Raw genomic sequence first — 21,723 nt, forward strand, 5'->3', positions numbered from 1 at the left:
ATGAATATGAATAGGAATTTATTATAATATGTATACCTTTAAATCGGGGAAGAGTGTCATTTCACTCTTCTCGGCTTTAAATATACATAGAAGAGATCCAAAAGAAAATTACTGAAAAATTACTACACTGAGGGTATCAGTGGCTGAATCATAATAGAGATACAAATAAAACTAGATTTAATTCGTCACTATGACGAATTATAGGTTATATGCATTGATTAAAATAAAGATAATTGATTTGTAAAAGATATATTGATTGATTGATTTTCTCAGAATCTTTAATTATTTATAATATATGCTAGGATCTTGCTAATGCAAATACAATAGCCGGTATCGCAATCCGATCAAGGATCCCTCTGCGTATAATGTCATAAAACCACATTTGTTACATAATAATAAAGACATAAGTTTCTTTTTATCTAGATTTCATTATAAATCATGTGTATAATCTATACACTAAGAAATAAAATTGAATACAAATACAAATAATAAAAAAAAATCTTATTTCGTTTCGTTACCCAAGGTGAGGCTCGATCTCGGTACCTTGAATGCTATAGACACGAGCACAGACCACCGAGCCATACACAACTTACTAAAACATGTAGAAAGATTCCTCCGTGTATTTACTATTCAGTAGCCACTTTGGTGCAGATAGATTATTACATACCGCAATGAATTATAATTTATTACTATGATGACATCTTAAAAAATTTTTAAAAATGATGCACTGTCAAACTATATACTTTTAACTTTAATATATGAAATTCTTAAGAAAGAAAGTTAATGTTAAGTTTGTTATTTCGGCCTAAGAAAATGTCAAAATTTGTTTGATTGTCGAAATTAATTTTTTTTAATTCAATATGCAATTAATGATGACTTAATCAACTTTTGTTCTCTTAATTTGATAATAAATCATTCATATGATACATACACTTCAAGAAAATGAAATAAAAAATAGGTGTTCCCCAGCATTCTGACGATATATATTAATTTTAAAATTTAGCATATTTTCACTATTTTGTTAACTTATACGTGCGTAGCCTGTCACTTTTGACGTGCTTGTATAACGCAATTTCGAGTTGAAAAGTGAATCAAATATAATAATATTATTAAAGAAAGGTTGTAAAACAGAAATCGGGCAAAAAGAGTGCGCATTAACGTTTAACGCGCAGTGCGCGTACAAAATTCTGCGCACTCGTGGCAATTTTTTTAACGCTTAAAATTGCCTGAAACGTACTCTAATTTTATCGAAAATAAATTTTGACAATTTTAAAACTTTTAAGCGCGCGTACGCATGCGTTATATGCGCTACGCACGTAATTATATTGCCATATGATGAAATATGACCTGAAATTTATGAGTACCAAATTTTGTTTAAAAGTGATTCATGCTTGTGAAGATATGATTACAAACGTGATTTCATTAAATCGCGCGTAGACCGCGTAATTTATGATTGCGCACCGTGAAAACATAACCACATCGATTCCTGGCCATAAGGAATATACTCTGAAAAATTGACTTAGCTAGATGAAACTAATGCCAAGATAATTCACGGACAAAATAGTGCTAAGGAAAGAATAAATAAATAAATAAATAAATAAAGATCCTGACAGAATCAAGAGGTTATATGCATATCATGCATATAACCTAATAAGCAAAAAGCTAAATCAAAATGATAAACATAAAACAACAAGAAAGAAGTGCCAATGAGAAACCCTACTGTATTTCTCTGTCAGATGGTTTTTTTTTTTTTTTTTTCTTTGTATCAGTATCTCAGTATCTACACTTAACATTGATGTTATACTAATAACATTATTTAGACGAAAGTTGTTACTAAACGAACGTAACCTACTGTAAAGCCTATCTACACTATCAAACTCTATGTGACAAAAACAATGTGATGTGCCCATATACAGTATGGACATGATGATGTCATATCACAACCATATTTGAGTACATCATACTTTTTTTGTCAAAATGACCAATCATCATACGCTTTCAATATTGTAGACAACAATACAGTGTTCATATAATTTTTTTCAGCTAACTGCGAGTCTTCCATCAGTATTATAAATGGTCAATACACTGGTAGCTATACTCATGGAGGATCCATTACATTCACATGTGATGTTGGTTATACATTGATAGGAGAAACAACAATAACTTGTGATAATGGACAATATAGCTCATCATATGCAGAATGCAAAGGTAGGTTTTGTATTTATATCACATTAATAAAAATATAAATAACAAATAAAATACATGAAAAACATGTAAAATTAGAATTGATCATCATAATCAAATTATAAGTAAACAAATACAATATATTAGGGAAATATTTCAGGTATGTAAAATAACCCAGGTGCTGTAGTTATTGGATAATAGCACACATTACAACAATACATATTGTAACTTTATCCTTACAAATTAAATCCATAGGCCTAATTTCATTGTTTAAATAATAGTTTAGTTTAATAATAATAATTACATTATCAGCAAACTGTTCCCCATTGATTACTATTGAAAACGGAGTGTTTATTGGTGGTTTCAACCATGGTGATTCGGTGACTTTTATTTGCAATAATGACTATACACTCGTTGGTGAAAGAATTGTGACTTGTTATGATGGAGCCTTCTCTGCAGCATTTGCAGAATGTAAAGGTAATACAAGACAAATTCATTTTATTTTTCAACATACAAATTATTTCAGACCCATCGATGCATTACATATATATTTGTGTTATTCACAGCTAATTGTGCTCCACTGGAATCCCCTGTAAACGGTGTAATAACAGGCTCATTTTCGCATGGAGATGTTGTTGGTTTTAGCTGTGATGTTGGATATACACTGACTGGCAAACATCAGATATTCTGTGTTAATGGCGTTTACAGTGATGTAGTTGCAGAATGTCACAGTAATATATTATTCATTTAAATATTTTTAACATATTATTTCAATCTCTTGGTACCTTGAGATATTGAAGGACTTATTGTTTGTTTTTTGATTGTTTATTAGTCTAAAAATAATACATATATTTTCTTAATAAAGCTGGTCATGGTGGTCATAATAAGTCTAGAAATAGACTTTAAGCAGAGGCCACCATTAACAAAATTGAGAAAAAACATGTCATTAAGAGAATATTTTCACAATGTTATATTACAGTGGATTGTCAACAGCCATCCCTCATTTTAAATGGACGTTTTAATGGATCGACCGACCATGGTGGTGTTGTACAGTTTTACTGTTTTGATGGATTTCAATTATTGGGAAATGAATACTTAAATTGTCAAGATGGCATATTTTTAGAGGAACCTCCCCGCTGTGTTGGTGAGGTTATTTGATTGTATTATAATTGATTTGCTAATAATAAAATTATACTAGAAACATATTTTACAGAATACTTTCTAATTCGATCAATTTTACAAAAAATTCATTTATACAATGAAATATAAATTTTCCTGACTGGTTATATATATTATCTATTGAAGAATTGTCACTGATATGATGATTATTTGGTGCTATTTTTACCTTTGATGTGTTATCTACCATGTTAAAAACTCTTCAGTAACTCCATCATATAACTTTTTTAGCTGACTGCGAGGACCCAGGAACTCCATCAGCAGGTTTCCGTTACAGCTCTTCCCTAAGTCATGAAGGCATCATTCATTTTGGTTGCACAACTGGATTCTCACTAGACGGAGACGAATATCTGCTTTGCGAAAATGGCACATGGAATGCAAGCATCCCGCAATGTAACCGTAAGTGCTAATCATCATTTTGTGTGCTCTATCTAAATTTGGAGTAGTTTCCTATAAGATCATTGTATTTTGGTCCATGATATGTCTCCTTCAAATTCAACAATTTGGTTTAAATTTTATATGGCACATGGAATGCAAGCATCCCGCAATGTAACCGTAAGTGCTAATCATCATTTTGTGTGCTCTATCTAAATTTGGAGTAGTTTCCTATAAGATCATTGTATTTTGGTCCATGATATGTCTCCTTCAAATTCAACAATTTGGTTTCAATTTTATGATCCTAATTGTGCATGTTTTGTGTATTTATTGTATTTTATAGATATATCGATTTTATAAAACAAATCAACCAATCAATACCACAAAATACATGTCTTATATTTTTAGCTTGCGAGGAAGGGGCAACATACTTCAATGGGTCTTGTTACAATCTGAAATACAGGCGTGAATTCTATGACATCGCACAAGAAAGATGCGAAGAAGAAAATGGACATCTTGCTACATTCACCACACAACAAGAACTTAAATCAGTCCAAACAGCAGCTTTGTATGATCTGAGGTTTTACATTGGAATTAAAGCTCAAGAAGATAATTGGGGACGAGAGACAAGTGAAGAAAGTAGTTATTTTAACTGGCCACAACATAACTGTGCATACCACAAAACAGATCGTTGGGATAACCTAGTGCCGTGCACTGATAAGAAGCAGTTTATCTGTGAGACACCGAGAAGTAAGTATACCATTTTCAACCAAATGAAATTATGAAAATGGAGATTGGTGTGGATGGTAGCCTCCAAGTACAAAGGCAATTCCCTGGCTGAACATTCGGTGCATTTCATGTTTTAGAGTGCGCAGAATATCTGACTCAATAGCTTGTAATATACTAGTGTAGGGAATTTACGCATCAGGATGGAAAGCACAGGATGATGGTTCATAGCATCGGCACACCTACTTTTACACTATACATGCCCCAATCTTCTTTTAAAATTGTGTTGCACTTACAGTACGAAAGAATAACTTAAAGTCATGCTTTCGTTCACCTACTTCTCCCATCTGGATGCGAAAATTCTCTGATTTTTTATCTGCTCATAAATATTAGACCATGTTGAAGGCATCACAAACACTGAATAAACACAGAGCAACGACCAATATTTGTAAGGCAATGTAATGCAATATCCTAGATTTTTTTTTGGACAATTTTATATCTAGGCCTCTGGGATTCTACTTCATTAAAAAAAACATTTGTGTTTTTTTTTTTTCAGATTGTCAGACCAACATTTATTGTCTATCAAAATCAATTCAATACAATGGCCATTGTTACCAAGTTCAAGACATAAACACCAGAAGTTGGATGGATGCACAAAAATATTGTCAGAGTTTAAATGGTAACCTGGTGGTAATTAGTGACTTAGAAGAACAGAAAGCAGTTAATGATTTGATAAATGACTGTGGTCCTTTCCCAGAGACACAATTCTGGATTGGTTTAAGTCGAGAGACAATTGATTCAGAGTGGACATGGGTTCTGCCATCTGTGCCTTATGAATTCAAGTACTGGCCAGATTTCAGATGTGCATATATTTTGAGTGAGAATGAAGCTCTGCCCTGGTATCACTCAGAGTGTGACGATTTCAGATTCCCATATATATGTCAGAAGAGTGCTGCACTGAGTAAGTACTAATCATAGCTACAGTATTAGTATTTAGCACATTGCCAATCTTAATAATGTCTGATAAGAGACAATCCATTCACAAGAAAAACATGATACTTTACATAAAACAGTTCTTTAAGAGTAGGAGTTATGTCATGAAAAAATTGTTTTAGAAAATATTACTTATCAACAGTATAAAAACACAGTCTTCTTTTGTTTATTATATTTATATTATGTTAAAACTGAGTAGGGAAGACAATTAATGATAATGATGATGTTTATATTTATTACACAATTCCAACGATCATTGAGCTTATGGCGTTGTGGAGTTGGATGTTACACTTTTCAACTCACATGCTTCTCCTCTAAGGGTCACGTCATGTCAGTGCTGCCAATTCTCACTGGGAACCTAATGATGGAAAATTATTTTCTTAAACAACCAAATAAATTAAATAAAACATAATAAACATGAATGGCAATACAATGAAATATACTTTGTGATAAACCCTAAAGCTTTGTCTACACTATCAAACTAGTTTGAAAAAAAAAAGTGTGATGATGTGCCAAAATGTGGTAGTGATATGTCTAAATATGGTACTGATATGATATCATCGTGTCAATATAATGGCACATAACATTTTGTTGATAGTGTGGACAGAGCGTTATGCTAAATCTAATCAACTTCAACTAATTACAATATTTTTAATTTTCAGATCCGGGTATTTCGAACCCATGCGATAACGATCCTTGCGTCAATGGTGGTAAATGCTTTTCCAAGGTAACAGAGGATTTCTCAGATTACTATTGCAATTGTCCAAGAGGCAATTCAGGAAAAAACTGTGAAAAGCAAGGTAAATTTTTATCATTACAATAATTATAGGAGCTGAATTTATTTCAATACCAATAAAAACCTAAAAATACCACTGTTGCTCTATTTTAAAAGTTTGGGTCGGTTCAACTATTCTCAAAGAATCTTGTATTATCTATTGCATTTCAACTTCATTTAGTTTACTCATTAACTTGTTTATTCAATTATTTAGCAAGCTTTTAATTGTTGTTAATTTCCAGAAATGGATAAGAATAAAGTTTGAATCTTGAAATCATACAAAATATTTCTTGCAGTGACTGTCTCATAAACTTTTAAATTAAAACAAACTAATATTATAGAAAACAAATGTTGTTACTCATGCAGTAAATGATCCCAATCTCAAGTTAGTTAATTCAATATTCTGAAATAATCACCCATTATATCCAGTGCAATGCAAACGATAGGTAAATTATGCCTCTCGTTTTCCCCCAACCCCCAACAACCCTACCCTATTTCAACATCCACCGCAATTACCTATTTAACTCAAGTTAGTAGTGCATAATATGGGTGTTATTCAATGAATGAATTATTAATACATTGTTTGTACTAAATATAAATACATTATTTGTCTGAATATTTGATCATCAGCGAATTAATTATTATTCATTAAATGTGTGTTGAATATTCACAACCGAATTGATTACTAATACATAACAATGAGTTGAATATCCATCATAAAAATTAACTTGTTATATTTTCAGATGTTTGTGATGGATTTAGATGTGAAAACCAAAAGTGTATACAGTGCATGTTTACATGTGACCGAGAAGACAATTGTGGAGACAACAGCGACGAAGGTTGCAGGGGACAATTAACAAAATGTCCATAAACACTTACACGTTAACATAATATGCTATAAAGTATCTACTACTGTGTATATAGCAAGGAAATCAACAGGATGCTGAGCTTCGGAGATCAAAGAGTTTATCTGTGACTTCGACACTATCAGTTCATGTATCAAAACAAATCAAATAAGAAGATCCCATGTATGCATACAACATGGAAATCAAAGACAATGTCAAAACAATTACATCAATAAATAAATATTTAAGGATTTTCAATTGATATTCACTTAAGCTTATCCAACTTTGATGCAATATAATTATACCAATCATGACGCATCATGATAGATAATCCAAACTTCACTTCCATTGTGCCTACTTCGTGGGAAGCACGCCTTAGATAGAATTTATAATGCTGAATATGGCCACTCAACATTTCTTGAGATATATTGCATGTCTTTATTAGGAGGTACTAACTAGTTCCTTTTTGGTTAATAAATTTGGTACATCTAATTATGGGAAACATTTTAAAATGTTATTTAAGTGGGAATTATAATTATACAAGGAAATAACTGTTGACATTATGTTCATATGTTGTAGATTAATGTACAAAGGTGCACATTTTGATCCCATGCTTATTTTAGTTTAGATAGAAAAAATATAAATGCGGACAATTTTAGGAATCATTGCCTACAAGAACAAAATGTAATGCGGACAATTTTAAAATTACAGTAAGCTATAATTTGGTTTTTAAATAAATTTAAGCGTAGAACAATATGTTTAGATGTACTTGTTCGTTATGCATACTTAATTATTTCTTTATTGTAGTTTATTTCGCTAACATTTTTTTTTACACACAAACTCCTTAAAATGTATTAGAATATTCATGTGCTATATTTATAATATAGGTTTTAAGGTAAATAAATTACACTTTTAAACAATTTTGTTTTTATTTTGTAATTAAAAATTGTAGTGATTTTTAATATGCACCAGTATCGATGTCTGTGGCGCAACAGGAGGGAGTCTGTGTCTTTTTAAATACTATACAATTGACAAACGACCAATGGCTTAATGGCAATGTCTTTTTCGAAGGATGAGGTAATGTCGTGAGGTGAGTCAATTCTCCCAATAACAAACAATCTTGGCGTGGTCTGATTTTCCAGTCTCTTTTTGAAGAAGAAGATGCATTTGGAAGACCTGAACATATTAGAAAACATCAACACTAACCAGGGACGGACGAGTCTCCAACTCCTATGCCTTCTAACACCAGGCCGTCACCAATTGGTTGTGCAGGTTTCAACTTTCACATTTTGAAAGGACAAATTCATCGATTGTAACTGAAGAATGCAAATAGTATAGTAGCATTTTAAGGAGCCGTCGCCAGCGCGAGCCTGACGGCCACCTGACCCATCCCCTATGGCAGTTAACATATGTCCCATCTTGCTCTCTGAAATCAGTCTAGGTTATAGACTGTGATTCAACTTAATATTTAGTAAAGAGATAAATATTTTGGCACATATGTCATTTCATATGTATAATACTTTAATTCAGACAAAATCGAAACGCTGATTGGTGGACTAACATAAAAAAGACAATAACTACAGACTTGGGAAACGTCTATGCAATAATGCATGTTTTTTCAAGGAGCTTACAAGGGGTTAGTATGGAACGTCACAGAATGCATTAACACTTTTTTTTAAATACAAGTTACGTTAAATAGTTATTTACAGATGGATTAGTTTGAGGATTTATACTGAAATGATAATTGATAGACATCGAAGACTCAATGTTATTATATTTATTTAAACCTTTCTTACATTTTTGTAAAATAATATTAATACTTGCAATGTACTTTCTTTCTTGTTGAAAGTAAACTTAGTTTAAAAATATAAATACATAAGAAAGGTTTCTGAACAGCATTATATGAACTCAGTTTGCTCAAGAATGGATACCCCTCAAAATGGAATAATCTTATTCTAAACTAGTTAAGGGCGATCTAGGTCCCTCACACACTTTGCTGCAATTGTTAGCAGTTTGAGCAGCTAATGAGCGAATATGAGTCTAATATGCCCTTGATCTAATTTCTTTTTCACGTTTGTTAAAGATCGTCCCTGAAAGTGCTTACTTTTCATTATGATTAGCAAAATCAACTATTGGCTGAAAAGTTAGTATTTCTGGTCATCTATAAAAACTAAATTGACTGATTATTGTGACATCTACAGGATTTCCTCATACATGGAATAGGTAAATTCATAGAATATATTCATATTTCCATAACCAATTATATTTTAAATGATGATGATGATGATGATGATTAGTAAACGTATGACATGAAATAGTATGAGAAAATTGGAGTGAATATTAATTAGTAGTAATGAAAATATATGCTGACAACAAAATGATAATTATGAGAAATAATATATTATATGGCTAGCTTCTTTGTGTCCTTCTTTAACTCACACACATCACATCACACCTACAAACTTTCAGGTAAGTACTATTATGTTGGAACCTTGTCAATGACATTAGGATCAGGGCCTAGTAGTTCCTCGTCAATTGATAATGCTTTTGGAAGGTCGCCCTCTAGATGTGATGTGTTTGCTTTGAATGGTAACCATTTGATTCGTCCTTTTTGTAGGAGTTGTGAACTGTCTAATGTCTCCAAATACTGAATCTAAAAAAGATAAAATCGGTAAATTGATGAGATGTAGTAGGGAAATGGTCAATTGTTGTAAACAAAAGCAGAACCCCTATTTTATACCCTTTTCACATTTGCATAAATTGTTACAACTTGTAACAAGTTATAACCAGGTTTGATCTCCTGATTAATTACACGTTTTCATACATGTACATGTGAACAATGAGAAATCTGTATTTGATTACTATGATTGGTCAGTTTCATACCAGGGCAGTAGCACACAAGGAAATCTCTGAACAAAAACAAGGCCACATACATGGCTGCAGTCGCATGGTCAATTTAGTATTTACCGACCAACCGACCGACATAGTGAGCTGTAGAGTTGCGTTGCACGTGACTAAAAAGCCTGTTTTTCTCACGAGAATTGGTAAAATTTCCCGAAAATCGTCTGGTCACTATGCAAACCTGTTGTTATTTTTGCAGGTGTGAAAAGGGTATAGGTTAAAAAAGTATGTACAAACATGTGTACAAACCATTTACAAAATAACAGTAAGAAAATGTTTACAATGCTTCTTACAATCAAACTTGAAAATATTTAATTTTAATTATTAATTTACTTACTAATTTTTTAGCTATCAAATAAGGTGCCAGGAATAGGCTAGCTATTCCAGAGTAGCAAAAATCTAATATTTCTCACACACTGCACATAGGCCCTACGAGTTTGCATTATTTTAATAGTGGTATTAGTATTGAAAATGCTGATGATGAAAATGATAGTTATCATAGTGTTAATGGTAATGTGACATTGAAATGATCTATGTGCTTTACCTGCATTCTAACATATTCCACCATATTTGCTAATGACTCAGGGTCATCGCACCTCTGAAGGAATAGATTGCGCCAAAGAGCACCAGCAAGAACTCGGTCATCCGACATCACACCCTGCCAGATAAAAGAGACTATCAGATTAACAAAGAAAACCACATAATAAGTAAAACAAAACTAGCATTTCATCATAACATTTCCTTTTAATGGCAACTATGAAACTATTTATTATCATTTGACACCCTAAATACAGTTCAAAAGACAAGAATTCTACAGTACAAAAGATGACATTTAAACATTTAGAAAAGATTTCAAGCATACATACTTCATCATATGCCAATAAAACTCCATGAAATTGTTCAACCATCTTTGAAGTTGCTGCTCTCATCTTAGATGTAGGAATCTGAAAAATAATTAAACCTGGTTCACGTAACGTAGCGTAACACTTTACAGAACTATGTATGAACTGTGAAACTATACATAAACCGTTATCAACAACTCTTTTGTTGGAACCAGTTAACAGTAACTGCACAATGGATGTTGGTACAGACGCATTGTAAAGCTCTGTCTACACTATCAATCTAGTATGACAAAAAAAGTGTGATGTACCCAAATATGGATGCGATATGACATCATCTTGTCCATATATGGGCACATCACATTTTTTTGTCACATAAAGTGTGGTAGTGTAGACAGAGCTTAGGCATAGTGTCATTTATGGATTGGAATGGCCCCAATACATAGGTGGGTGTGTGTTTTAAGGTCATTAACTCTTTGAAAATTAATTTTTATATATTTTTTTTAAGCAGTAGCTTTTTGCGGGCCATATGAAATGCCCCTTTGGACCAGATTTGCGGAGCTGCTTTTGAGGTGCTAGAGCTTACGTTCATAACACGTCCTCTTTCTGCAACATCTGTCCACATGGAGAGTATAAGATAATGTGTAAGATATTTGCCTTCACGTCCTTCCTGCCTCAGTCTTACCATACACATCCTAACAGATTAAAACACATTATTTAAGATTACTAAATAAAATGAATGAATACATAACAATTATAATATTGTAGAACTCCTATTAAAGGGACACCTTCAGGACCCAACAAAGTTTCCCGTTAAAAGGGGTGTCCTCTGAATAAGGGTTGACATTTGCGTTAAAACATTTTCTTCTTGTTCATTTAATAGGAAAGTGTCCCATTAATAGGGATTTCCACTGAATAGGAGGCGTTCTACTGTATATAATGTATTTATGGTACACAAACAATGTTTACAGATTTTATATAAATAATTAAATAATAAGATGAAATGTATCAATGATTAATGACTTACCAAACATGAAGTTGTGTCACTAAAAACCAGGAAAACAATGTGTCTGACATTTTACAAGCTGGGATAAAAAAAAATATGGAATTGGTAAAGCAGGGTTTCTTCTGTTGAAAGCAAGGTATATTATACACAGAACAGAGACAATGACACTACTTTGTTAAAAATGTAAATGAACAAGCAATTTCAATCAGAGACTGAATTGGTTTGATTCCATAACTTCTAACAATACATATACATTATAATAAAGTAGAACTCTATTTAGGGGACATCTTTGGGACCCAACAAGTGTTCCCTAATAGAAACATTTATTTCCAAAAGTAATGGTGGCATTACCTAAAACATTAAACGATACATTTCAATTACAGTATAAATCATATTAATGCATTTTCTATTGAATGATAATGGTAAATATATTTTAGAAAATGTATTTGTTTGATAATAAATAATATATTCTAATAAAAACATTCCAAAGTTTGGCACCAGAGTACTAAATACTTTTTGGTCCTGTGTTCTGGAAGGTGGGTATAAATTATATAGATGATGATGTAATCCATATATAGATTTACGTAAGGGAAAAATTTGTTAAATCACGCGTTACTTCTTCCTAGAATTTTACTCGATGGTTGGTTCGTACTTTTTCGGTACTGATTTTAACCACCTAATAATATGCCCATGCCCAGCATGTTTTTTCTATTTATCATATATAAAATTTTATTGTACAGTATGGCTATTATGCTGATTGAATTTATACAACAAATGAAAATAAAGTGTGATGCTGATTTACCTTTGAAGAAATTAACAAAATCTACACCATCTACACATGATGAATACATATTTAGACCAGCAACTCTCATTTTCTGAAATTAATTCAATAAACTTTCAAACTTCAATAAATTTTAATACTTATTATGATGATAAAGAGTAGGAATTTTGTATATCAACTAATGCAAAGGACGATAACACTTTGTTGCCGTATGTTAGATGCATGCTCTGTGCGGAACCACCGATTGTTTGATCCTCATTCACTCGGTATTTTGTTTTGCGTCTAGGGGAAGCCCCGAAAAAAATTTTGGGTGAGAAGACAAATTCAATGTTTATTATAGCTCTATCTATTTACAGCAATTTGTTGAGGAAATTAAATATATTGATGTAAATAGGTGGTATTGATACAGTTGAGTACGTATCGGCTGGTGGCCTAGAAAAAAATAATTGGATGGTATAATGTAAACTACAGTACATGATACCATAGATACTATAGTGTAATATATTAATATTCACTAATCCTCTATGATGATGATACACTATACTTCCTAGCCACACATAAATACTGTAGGTAACCGCAGCGTTGCATTTTTTGATGTACGCCAGAAGGCTATATACTTTGTGCATGCTGACTGCCAGATCTACAACAATAGGTACGCGGTTGTCTGGCGGTGTACTTTGTATGAATCGTTCATGGCCTAGCTCGCTGTAGTGCGGTATTCCCGTCAATATCATGTTACATCCAGGGACCAAAAATTTGTATTTATTTTTCAGGTGAAAATCGGAAATTCATTTGCAACTCTTAGAAATTTACAGACACGTATCGCGAATAACCTTTTGTACTGTGGGGCACGTATTTTGGAAGGGTATTGGGCATGTCGGTGATGGGGGTTCGCAGTCGGTTAAGGGAGTTCGCTGTAAAGGGGGGTTCCCATAAACCATCTAGTGGTAGACTTCTTTGGGTGATATTCATTAGTATAATTAGAATACCAGAAATAGAAAAAGTTAAATAGAATACTGTATACTTACAAAGCGATTGAATCTTAAACGGCTGAGGTAACTAAAACGATCTTTTAATCTCATTAAAAATGTGGGTTCTGAGTGTAGGATTGACTCTGCTGTCCGTCGAACTAAAGCCTATAAGAAATGTAAATAGGTACTTAAGTTCATATTTAAGTCAGTATGTAAACATCAGAGAATTTTGAGTTTCATTTTTGGTAGGTGAGTGGTTAAGACACAGGACTTACAGTATTTACATACTTACAGAAAGACCCAGGTTCAACTGCTAAAGAAAAACTCCCAGTTCACTCAGCTGTAAATGAGTACATGGTTGAAAAATACTAGGGAAGGTATAGGCGGCGTTGAAATGAACTGACCACTCTACAACATAATGCAGAGACTTAGTAAAATGAGCTTCTAACAGCTCATTCCATACATTCAAAATGAATACAAGACTCCCTTTTACCTTTATTAACATTACAATTCTCATATTTTACTACTATATCAATGATGGACAATGCCATAAATGAATATTATTTTAATACTGAAATTGTATAATGAAAGTCAATTGGTCAATACAAACTGTAACAATACAATGCTTTCAAATCATTCAATTTGCGAGATTTTCTTATTATATCTTATTATATATTAAATTGTTTTGTTTATTTATGTTGATTACAAAATTGCTTTATAATCATATCTAATTTGGTACTGTATTCCCATGCGCGTCCATCGATTCTCTGTAATGTATTATTAATATGGCAACATTTTGCCACATCCTAGGCAAATTCTGAATACATTGTATTATACAGAATTACTGGATAAACTATACAATAACAAGAATCAGCTATGCTCTTTACCTGTTTATCAATGGATTCTGCAATAATACAATACCATTTCATTAATTTATTGCGAGAATCTTTTTATTATACTGTATGTACCATGTACCTAATTTATAGGTTCCATGGTATAACTGCGTCAGTCATTATTTAACTGGTAGTAGTATTGCACAGTACAGTCAAGAATAAAGGTCGCATGAGTTTGCCCAACATCTCATGTTGCCATTCACCTATCACATTTATTATTAATTATTTGATATTTCAAGGCAATAAATATTTAAGGACTTCCGTTAAGTGGTATCCACTTTATAAATTTTAAATATTAATGTTAATTGTATTTCCTTAAATGTCAGGTTAAAACTGAAATTGGTTTTCAGTGAAAGTCCAGATTGTGAAATTACAAAATTTTAAATAAATTATGTTTTTGTGTTTACGCCTTTTTAAGGAGTATGCATGTACTATTAACTAATCACACTTTAGGCTAAGGAAAACACTCACACTTTAAATAAAAAATTTTTCCTTTCTAATGAGAATTTATTGTAGAATTATGTTGTGTGTTAATTGTTTTTATGTTTGCTGGGAGCGTAATTTTTTTTTTTCAGGACGAACGTGGGCAATTTACATAAATGGGCGTGGCTTAACCCCCCCAACTACTCTCGCGCACGCGAGTATTGTCTACTTTCAGCAGAGAGAGTATGCAGAGAGATTAAATCATCCTTGTAAACAGCGTTTGCCAACCGAAATGTTTGGTCTAGTGGTAAAGGCGTTAACCTATTACACTGGAGGTCTTTCAAGAACATGTTTTTTTTAATAGTTGAGAGAGATTATTTAGAGGGTTAGTATATTTAGGAAGTAGATCAGCTATCTTGGAATTCTTTATAATAGAAAATAATTAAGGTAATGAATTATTCATAATTTCTGCCCACGTTCGTCCTGGAAAAAAAACGCTTGCTGGGACCCCTAATATAAAAATCCCCTTTGGGTCATTGAGAGGGCTATCCTTGGTCCCATAAAAATGATTGTGTTTTCTGTTTGTTCTTCTGTGTTTGTTTTCATTCTGTATGGTAGTATCAAAACCAATAAAAATATCTCACTTATGTATGCTTGGTGAATATAGTCTAGGACCTGGGTCAGATTTGTATGCATTTAATTTAGGAGAGAATATCTCAACTGTTATAGGATAATTTGACCCCAACGAACAACATGGAATGTGTGCCAAATTCGCTATCCGGGGCGAACATGCCCAAAATCGGGGTCAAAGGTTAAAAATGTGTGGTTATTATATCTTGACAACCACTTGTCGTACAGATTTGCTTTTGGTGTCAAATTGTTCAGAATATACATATTTATATTCGATATAACACAACTTTTAGCGAAAAAATGACCGGAAATGCTTTTACTGACCTTTGACCCAAAAATGACCAAAAAACACATTTTTGGGTTAAATTATTCTTTAAAATGCCAATGGACAAACTGTATGGTATCAAATGAAAGCGTACACAATATGGTACCCATTGCTACCCAACTTGTATTGAAATATTTTAATTATGAAGCTAATTTTATGGAAAATGTGCATATTTTGATTATTTTTATACAAAAAATGAATATTTGGTAGCGTAATTGTTATGTTTATTTATATAATATTAACTAATTCAAGTGTTTGGAAAAACTATTTGGTATCAAATGAAAGCCCATAAATTATTCTATCCATTGCTACCCAACTTGTAATAAAAATCTGTAATTATGATGCTAATTTTGTTTAAAATGTACATATTTTATTATTTTTTTTAAAAAATGAGAATACTAGATAGTGTAAATTTATTTTGGTTTATTTATGATATTAAATAATTCAAATGTTTGGAAGACATATTTGGTATCAAAAACACAAAGCATAAAATATGCTATCCATAGCTACCCAACTTGTATTGAAAATCTTTAAATATGTGATGTTATTTTTGGAAAATGTGCATATAATAATATAATAACATATAATACAGGTACTTGTGAAATTTGAATGTACATTATTGGTGTACTCGATACTCTGTTACTGTATTTCCACATATGCCATAATTTGTACATCATAGTCATAGGCAAATTTTTTAACACAGTGTCACATGTGACTATAGACTATTAATTAGACAGAATTTGCCTACGATAATTATACATACAATACCAAAATCAGCTATTTACCTGTTTTGCATCTGATTCTGTATGCAAATCATTTCTTGCTATGTGATTTTGCCACACTGAAACTAAACGTGTTGAAATAGGTAGTATTGCTATTCTTCTATTTATGCACTTGGAACAACAAAGGGCTTCTCTCAAAACATTGCTGTATGAATGATAGTTGCTACCAAAATTCTGCAAGTTTACAAACACATTAAATAATTCATTCATGTATAATATTTTTCATCCCCTTAAAAAAATGTGAACCCTTCATTCGGTATACGCCTATGCCTTGAATACCTCCATGCTTGAATATGCGACTGAAATTAAAACGTAACCACAAACATGACCGGATAAACCAAATATATGCCAATTGTGACTTTTTAATGTTTACTAGGTCTATTTTAAAGAAACACAAATTTCTGCTGCGCAAGTCAAAGATGTTGTTGTAATTTACATTTGTTTTTTAATAACTTTCAGCAAGACACACACAACACAGCACACTGCACAGTCAATCCTCTTTCGTTTCATTGTAATACAGTACAGTACAAAGAAATAAGATTTGTTGTTGAACACACATTACAAAATCAATGTTTTACTTGTAAGTAGTAGATGATTGGCTGGCCGATATAGGCCTAGTCAATTTCTAAACGTGTGACAAGACTGCTTGAAATTGGGACGAAACGTCCCTGATCCGTAACGTCCCGAATAGAAGGGCCTGCTGGTTGTGGTGGCAGGTGGTAGAGAGAAGCCTCTTTTTTATTTTAACAACCTCACTAACCAGATTTACAATACTTACCCTAACGGTAATACGTGTATTAAGCAATAGGCCTTTAAATATTATCGTCAATACCATTTTATTGTTTAATATCGGATATAAATAAATAAAACCTAGGCCTAGGCCTAACTAATGTTTTTCACACCGCGCTCGCGATGATTTATGGCAATGTAGAGCGCGCCACCAATGTAGTACTCCCGTTCTCTACAACTTCGACCACTATCGCTAAAACCTTCTCCAAACTAATTCATGACTAGCTTTCCCCTCCTCAACCTCTACTCACACATTGAGTGATACTCCAGTTGGAGTTTATCAATTATTTAATCAAGATCAAGATCAAGATTACGCAAAGATCTTATATGCTGCTGCTCTAGCCCGCTACGTCACAAGAGATGACTCCTTTATAAGCAGAAAGCAAGCAGCAGTTATAGTACTAGAGACTGACGTTTTTGCGAAAATGGAAACGCGACTATAATTTATAGGTCCCATCTGCTGGACCCAAAAAAGAGAGTCTATTAGGACAAGTCATGCTAAAATTACAAATCCCAACGCATTTCTGGTATTTGACCGATATATATAATACTGTAATTCGCTGTCAGATAATCATTGAATTATTATCAAAACAGTCCATTAAAGTTTTTGTTTGTAATAGGATACTTCACACTTGAAGTATCTAGGCGTGATGAAGTGACCCCCAGACTTGACCTTAGCAATAAAATAAACTAAAGTGACAGAAATTGAGTCCGTGTTTCATATAAAAGTTATTCACTTCTGTAACAAAAAAATAATATTTATTCACGTATAAAAAGAGAAAAGAAACGTTTAATTATAACCCAAAAACCATTGTCTGACAGACAATTTAATATTATTTTGTTTTAAATTACATTGTTTTCAGGTAAAATAACTATTATGTGACAATAAAATGACACATTCAAAAACAAATTTGAAATAAAAAATATTTTTCAGAAGGACAATATATCTTTAAAACTGTTACATCAATAAGCGAGCAGCGTTTTTTGTAAGAAATATTTCTTGTCTTATGAACACCTGTATTATTCCGTTAATATGAATGGGTCATTCTTCAGTAAGTGTCTAATTTCAGATTCATAAAAAATCGATTATAAAACTTTTTTTTAAATTGTTAAAGTTTATTCAGATAAATGAACATGTATTACATGGCAAGCGTATGTTTGGCGCAATCTTTATCATATAATTCGTATTTATTCGAACATGGTTCCATGTTGCTGTCATATCCGTCACATGGAATATACAAAGATAGAAAAAATAACGGGTTTGGAATTATAAAACTATTTCCATTATTAATTATTTGATACTATACAGTATTTTTTTCTCGATTAATAAAAAAATGATTGTTTTAACATTTATTAGTATGATGTTATACGGTTAAAACCATTTACTATATCGTTAGTTTACTAATTGTTGGTTTGAAAAAAAGAATATTTCCAAAATAACATTTACTATATCATTGTATCATATATCACTGTCATTGATGTTTTACAAAATTTACAATTAATATTACTAACCATAGTAGAAGAATATTGTTTATATTTCATTTATATCACATAGTTGCATTCATTACTAAAACATTAATTTAGGATTTAAAAGGATAAAATATCCATGTGACGGAGATGAAACCGTGACGGATATGTACGAAAAATGATGTGACGGAAATGACTTTAGGATTTGATTTGAATATGTTTATTGACCAGAGTCACATAGATATACAATGTAATAACATAATAAAGATATATCATGGAGAATTATCCATGGATATACAAAACAAAATGTACAACAAAAAAGGAAACAAAATGTCATATCCGTCAATGGCCGTCATCTCCGTCACACAACGAAATATTGGGAAATATGACGGATATGAGCGTAACGGAGACGAGGTATTTAGCATAGGACAGCCCAGGATCACCCCGTGGGTATCTGTCAGCGGGGACCGAGTACATACTGCTAGATATCGTGAATAAATTGTACTTCCAGTTGAAAAAAAACCCCAGAAATTATTATAATTATTTAATGAATTCTATACCGTTCGGATATGACGTTCAATAAAGGTACTGTAATATTTCTAAAACCTCGTTTTATTAGCTTTTTTCGTCTTTAATTGAAAATAATGTGTGGTTAGTTTTATTTCCATATCTAATTTTATATTTATATCCATATCATAACCTTACTCTGTAGAAACATTGCCTGACAGAAAATGATTTTAACTAACTCTTACAAACATTGAAAACGTTACAATATAAGTTGTATGGCATGGGTTTCTTGTTTTCTCGAGAAAACCTCTATTTATTAAGTCAAGTATCATTTATTGTCATTATTTTGTTTTAAGAAAATAGAATAGAAATTCTGTTTGCTCTGTTGGCAGAACACAATATCCAACGGACACAACACGTACTTAAAAGAAAAACATTTCAAAAAGTGTCTACATGATGTTTAAGGCTCTAATAGTCTACAACCATTTCTTTGGTCTTAGATACATTCAAGAACAGATTGTTTTCGTTACACCAGTCTACAACTCGTTTAACTTGGTTGCGATAATTAGACTGATCACTGTCATCATTGATTAGACCTACAATGGTAGTATCATCCGCGAATTTAGCGATATGGCAGTTACTGTAGTAGGTAACACAGTCATAGGTAAATAAAGTAAAAAGAAAGGGCGACAGTACACAGCCCTGTGGTACACCTGTATTTATAATACGCTTATCCAATAAAATGGTGCCCACATTAGTACGTTGGGGCCGATCAGTTAAAAAGTTTAACACCCAGTTACATATAGAAAAATATCGAAACCGATTTCAACCATCTTAGCGTGTAACTTATACGGTACAATTGTATTAAATGCTGAACTAAAATCTATATATAAAATCCTAGCATAAACTATTTATGTTTGTTAGTGTTCCTATTATGGAAAAGTCACATTAATATACTCGGAGATTGCAATAGCTTTTTTAAATGAGTGTTTAAGAAATAGCAGTGTTCTCTGAATAGGGGTTCTGCTTGTATGTTCGTCCATTAACACTTTCACTGCCAAAAGTGATCGATTTTAAAGACACTTTCTTATAATTAGGGCCTATATCTTGTTTTTATGCTTTGTTGGTGAAAGGTTGAAGTACATAATGGTAAATGCAAACTACGTAATCATACATTAATTTTTGATATGAATTTGATCGTGTCATGTTTTCATTAGCTTAATCAATATTTATCATCAACAATAGCCTAAACAATTTACTATATTAATTAAGACAATCATTGATAAGCTGCTATAATAATTGAAAATACATTAAACATCACGTGGCAATATTTAACTTGTTTTGCTTACAGTATTATAATGTTTTAACTCTGATTCTTGTTTGTGAAGTCAGCGTATTATACATAGCACATACATGCTATGTATGTGCTGTGTACATCAACTAAAATGAGAAAAAGAAAAATATATTTTTCTTTGTTTTTCCTGGTGATCAACTTCTATGTTTTTGGATATACACCCCCACAATCTCCTGCTAACAGTAAGTTTTTTTCTTTTTCAAGTGTTGGTTTCGATGTTTTATGGATGAGTGGTGGACGACGCAGTATTTAGTATTTATAATAATTTAACATGTTAATATTGCAAAATATTACAGTATAATACATACACCAACTATTTTAATATTAAATTAAATTTATTGCATTTTCAGAAGCTGAAAATAATTATCCAGAAGAATGTATATTGAATTACAAGGAAAGCAAAATAAATCGTAATTATATTCTATTATTATTTCATTGCATTGAAATAACTTTACATACTCATAAATAAAATCAAATTTGGATGAATTTACGATTATTGAATTTGACCGGTGGTGATATTCACGCAAACGCAACAGTATCATCAAATGTAGATTGTAAAAATGTGCATGGCATTATAAAATATAATACTGGCCTGAGTGTTTAATAATAATCTATTCATTGTATTGCTCAATAGAAAACGTTGACTAGTGCCCCAGCGTATTATTTTTCACCCGTATGTTTTGTAACGTGAAAATTGTGCAAGCAATCAAAATTCATATCAGGATGGTTCGATTCATGCGAATATAATGGTCTAGTAAAAATGTTTTTCTATAATATTTAGAGAAATTTCTCGAACAAAAATGGCAGAAAGAATAAGAATGACAAAGATGATCATTGACAATCACAATGGTTATTCGCGCGCCAAGTGCATATAACAAAAAGAGAATAACAAATTAAAATGATTCTATAACATGATTTTATAGCTGGTTGTCAAATGGAATTTATAGTGGTGGTTCGACTCTCCACTCTACTACTTATATA

The 21,723-nt window shown here is 32.0% G+C and overlaps 2 protein-coding genes across 4 annotated transcripts in view; one reads left to right on the forward strand and one right to left on the reverse strand.

Moving 5' to 3' along the window:
* LOC144840681 (CUB and sushi domain-containing protein 3-like) overlaps positions 1 to 7,763 on the forward strand; it is a 38,257-nt gene extending 30,494 nt beyond the window's left edge. Inside the window, exons 61-68 of one of the 3 annotated variants that reach the window (XM_078696631.1) lie at positions 2,044 to 2,208; positions 2,751 to 2,915; positions 3,164 to 3,328; positions 3,592 to 3,759; positions 4,144 to 4,485; positions 5,018 to 5,422; positions 6,117 to 6,254; positions 6,973 to 7,763. In XM_078696631.1, coding sequence (XP_078552757.1) covers positions 2,044 to 2,208; positions 2,751 to 2,915; positions 3,164 to 3,328; positions 3,592 to 3,759; positions 4,144 to 4,485; positions 5,018 to 5,422; positions 6,117 to 6,254; positions 6,973 to 7,100 — 1,676 coding nt within the window. In that variant the 3' untranslated portion in view covers positions 7,101 to 7,763. Of the gene's footprint in view, positions 1 to 2,043; positions 2,209 to 2,496; positions 2,662 to 2,750; positions 2,916 to 3,163; positions 3,329 to 3,591; positions 3,760 to 4,143; positions 4,486 to 5,017; positions 5,423 to 6,116; positions 6,255 to 6,972 lie in introns of all 3 variants that reach the window. The other 2 variants (XM_078696632.1, XM_078696633.1) reach the window with 2 other exon arrangements.
* An 897-nt stretch (positions 7,764 to 8,660) lies between these two features.
* Positions 8,661 to 17,546, reverse strand: LOC144840705 (ubiquinol-cytochrome-c reductase complex assembly factor 1-like). Its single transcript, XM_078696670.1, has 9 exons — positions 17,404 to 17,546; positions 16,629 to 16,799; positions 13,630 to 13,737; positions 12,623 to 12,695; positions 11,842 to 11,899; positions 11,401 to 11,509; positions 10,842 to 10,919; positions 10,520 to 10,633; positions 8,661 to 9,727 (listed from the first exon to the last, which is right to left on the reverse strand). Exons 1-9 carry the CDS (start codon positions 17,458 to 17,460, stop codon positions 9,554 to 9,556), a joined length of 942 nt encoding a protein of 313 aa, XP_078552796.1. The 5' UTR covers positions 17,461 to 17,546; the 3' UTR covers positions 8,661 to 9,553.
* Positions 17,547 to 21,723: the final 4,177 nt, after the last annotated feature.

Source organism: Antedon bifida, chromosome 4, assembly GCF_963402885.1.
Source record: "Antedon bifida chromosome 4, ecAntBifi1.1, whole genome shotgun sequence".
NCBI classification, from domain to species: Eukaryota; Metazoa; Echinodermata; class Crinoidea; order Comatulida; family Antedonidae; genus Antedon; species Antedon bifida.